The following is a 3,082-nucleotide window of genomic DNA, read 5'->3' on the forward strand; positions in this document are numbered from 1 at the left end:
GAAGAAGAAGAAGAAGAAGAAGAAGAAGAAGAAGAAGAAGAAGAAGAAGAAGAAGAAGAAGGAGAAGAAGAAAAAGAAGAAGAAGAAGAAGAAGAAGAAGAAGAAGAAGAAGAAGAAGAAGAATAAGAAGAAGAAGAAAGCACACCAGTGGGACAGAGTTGAATCACGTTCAGGGAAAAATTAAAACAGTTGCTACCTGCCCCTAGTTCGTTTTGCTAAATCAATGAGGTGTATTGTAGGCACTTACTTCATGAGTATAGGCATGGCCGTGCTTCGATTCAATCTGAGATCAATCCTGCACCTCTGCACCTTCCATATATGTATTCTAACATAGTTACGGCTCAACCCGAAACCATGTTACTACTGCCACTGTCTTTTGGTGATGGATCTGACACGCCACTCAATGTAACATTTCCACCTGACCCTTAGGTGTCTTTAATAGAGATTCCTGCCAACCAGATCTCTAATTTAAGGATAGCTTCTTTTCTTCGTACTCACAATTCTCCCTTTAAAGAGCCACTGGTGCTGCACTTCCGCCTCTGACTAAGCTATGGCGGAAACGATTAAGTAACTGATTTTGGAAAATGACTGGAACTAATCGGAAATACTTACCTGCTTGCGCGGAAGTTGAACATATAATCCGGTCGACAGCAGCTGCGGCAGCTATTAATAAACTGCAATAAGTGCATGCTACGAGCAATGCGTTGAATCTCATTTTGGCCCTGAAATTAAACACAAACAATTATCTATAGTAACGTGTTAACTATGTGGAGCTTTTCCCTACTTGACTGAAGGAGTGGATCAGTCTTTAAAAACTTTTTAGACAAGTCTACTGTAAGGGCTCATACCCTCAAGGGTGAGGAGAGATATTGCAGCTGAAAGGTTTGCAATATCTCAAGAATAGAAAACTATAGTAATATTGGAAGAACGCAGTAAGAACATATATATGAATAGTCATCCAATGAATGTTGAGAGCTGATGCGTAAGGACCTTTTTATCATGTAAAATCCCTATATTGAAGCAGCATTCACACAGCCACCTCTTCATTATAAAGGTTCTTGATATATCTGCTTTGAGCCTATTTGCTGATGAAACTGGAGCTTAACCGGATTTTTAAGACATTTATGCAGAGAGTCTAAGATATTCCTTTCAAGGGACGCCACCAAGTGGCAAAGTTATCCCACAGCTGTCACTGTTACTCATTTTCAGTTGAATGTACTTCAGAAATGGGAAATGCAGTGCCTTGCTCAAGAACACCATGCACCGCCCTGTCTGAGAATCGAGCCCATCACCTAACGATCTCGAGCTCTAAACCTTACTACGAGGTTATGTGGCCTCACACAGTAACGATTGTTGTACATAATAATGATCTTTGTTGCCAACTATATAGAGACTGTTGTTAGTGTATATCGTAACCCAATTTCTGCACCTGTAAGGATATGAGTCTTGCTCTCAGCCTATTCGCAATTCATAGCATTCTCTACAAGGAAACTGAACGCTTTTAATACAATCAAATATGAAATTAAAACTAAGGAGAAACAGAACATGTTTGATAGCCTAAATAGATAAAGAAATGGTTTAAAACTAAGGTATAAAGATATCAGTTTTCAGCAGAGGAATTAAGTCAATACCATCGACTCATTCGCTGGTTCATTATGAGTTAGTAACCACGGAAAGATGTAAGGCAAAGTTGGGCATGGCGGAATTTGAACGTAAAGTATCGGAAGGAAATATCTGTTCACACTGTTATATATCCTTAGATCAACCGATTCAAGTTGGCCTGTGGTAAAAACCATTCCTCTCGTAAAATGTCATTATTTAAGACATTTAAGGCAGCGAGCTGGTAGAATCGTTAGCGCCGAGCGAAATGCTTATCGGCATTTCGTCCGTCCTTACGTTCTGAGTTCAAATTCCGCCAAAGTCGACTTTGCCTTTCATTCTTTCGGGGTCGATGAAATCAGTACCATCGACTAGTCCCCTCTTCACAAATTTCAGACCTTGTTCCTTTAGGAGAAAGGATTATTTAAGACATTTGAAGGCGGCGAGCTGGCAGAACCAGCACGTCGGACAAAATGATTAGCAGCAGTTCTTCCAACTCTTATTTTCTGTGTTCAAATTTCGCCAAGATCAATAAAATAAGAATATGTTCTAAAATAAGAGCTCTGAAATATGCTGTAAAATAAGAGCATAGGAGTCGATGTGATTGATTTATCCCTTCCCTAAAACTGTTAATCTTGTGCTAGAATTTGAAACCATTACTTAAGACAGTTGAGAGAAATTTGGCTGTTATTTTCACAGACCGAGTTCACTTTGGCTCACATTCGTTATAGTTGAGTTAGGAAGCTTTCTCCTTTCTTGTCTTTTTGTGTGTATGTGTGTGTGGGGGGAGTAGGCAACTGAGTCTTGTTTTAACTGGAAGCATTAAAATTGGTCATAGAAGATAAGATAAGGTGAGAGCAGATGAAAGAAAATGAAATGAATCAAGATGGGATTACATAAATATAGTTCACAAAATAATCTACGAGATCTGATAAACGTAACCGTACTCAGAAATAGTTTAGGGTGTGGAAGGAGTTCTGAAACCATTAGACCGGAAGTAATATACGTTGGGTGGAGTATTAATTAAGTTTGATATATAAAAATATATTTAAATATATTATTACATAAATAAATATTATTTGGTGGATAGCCTGAAAAAGAAAAAAGCGAAAAATGAATTTATTCTTGTTACATTATGTCAGTATACTGTAAAAAATTAAGGAAGAAAAATTATTTTACTGTAGCTTTCATGATTAGAGCTTATCAATAACACCGAGATCAACATTTATCCTTTCGGGATCGATAAAATACATATAGTGCCAATTAAGAAACGGGGTAAATGATATCGATTTATCCCGTCCCCATCAAAATTGCTGGCCTTGTGTCAAAATGTAAAACCATTATTAGAGTTTTATCATGGCTACTGAATAATTGTCACATTATTTACAGATAAATCCCTCTATTTACATAATATCGAGGTCTCTTTCTTTCTTTTGTCGTCTTTCCTTTTCTATCAATATATATATATATATATATATATATA

The 3,082-nt window shown here is 37.2% G+C and overlaps 1 protein-coding gene across 1 annotated transcript in view; it reads right to left on the minus strand.

Annotated features, from left to right (window-relative positions):
* Window positions 1–3,082, minus strand: part of LOC106872607 (uncharacterized) — a 52,519-nt gene that overhangs the window by 42,495 nt on the left and 6,942 nt on the right. Inside the window, exon 2 of the mRNA XM_014919643.2 lies at window positions 613–722. Within this exon, the coding sequence (XP_014775129.1) occupies window positions 613–715 (103 nt within the window). The 5' untranslated portion in view covers window positions 716–722. The remainder of the gene's footprint in view (window positions 1–612; window positions 723–3,082) is intronic.

Source organism: Octopus bimaculoides, chromosome 9, assembly GCF_001194135.2.
Source record: "Octopus bimaculoides isolate UCB-OBI-ISO-001 chromosome 9, ASM119413v2, whole genome shotgun sequence".
Classification (NCBI taxonomy): Eukaryota; Metazoa; Mollusca; class Cephalopoda; order Octopoda; family Octopodidae; genus Octopus; species Octopus bimaculoides.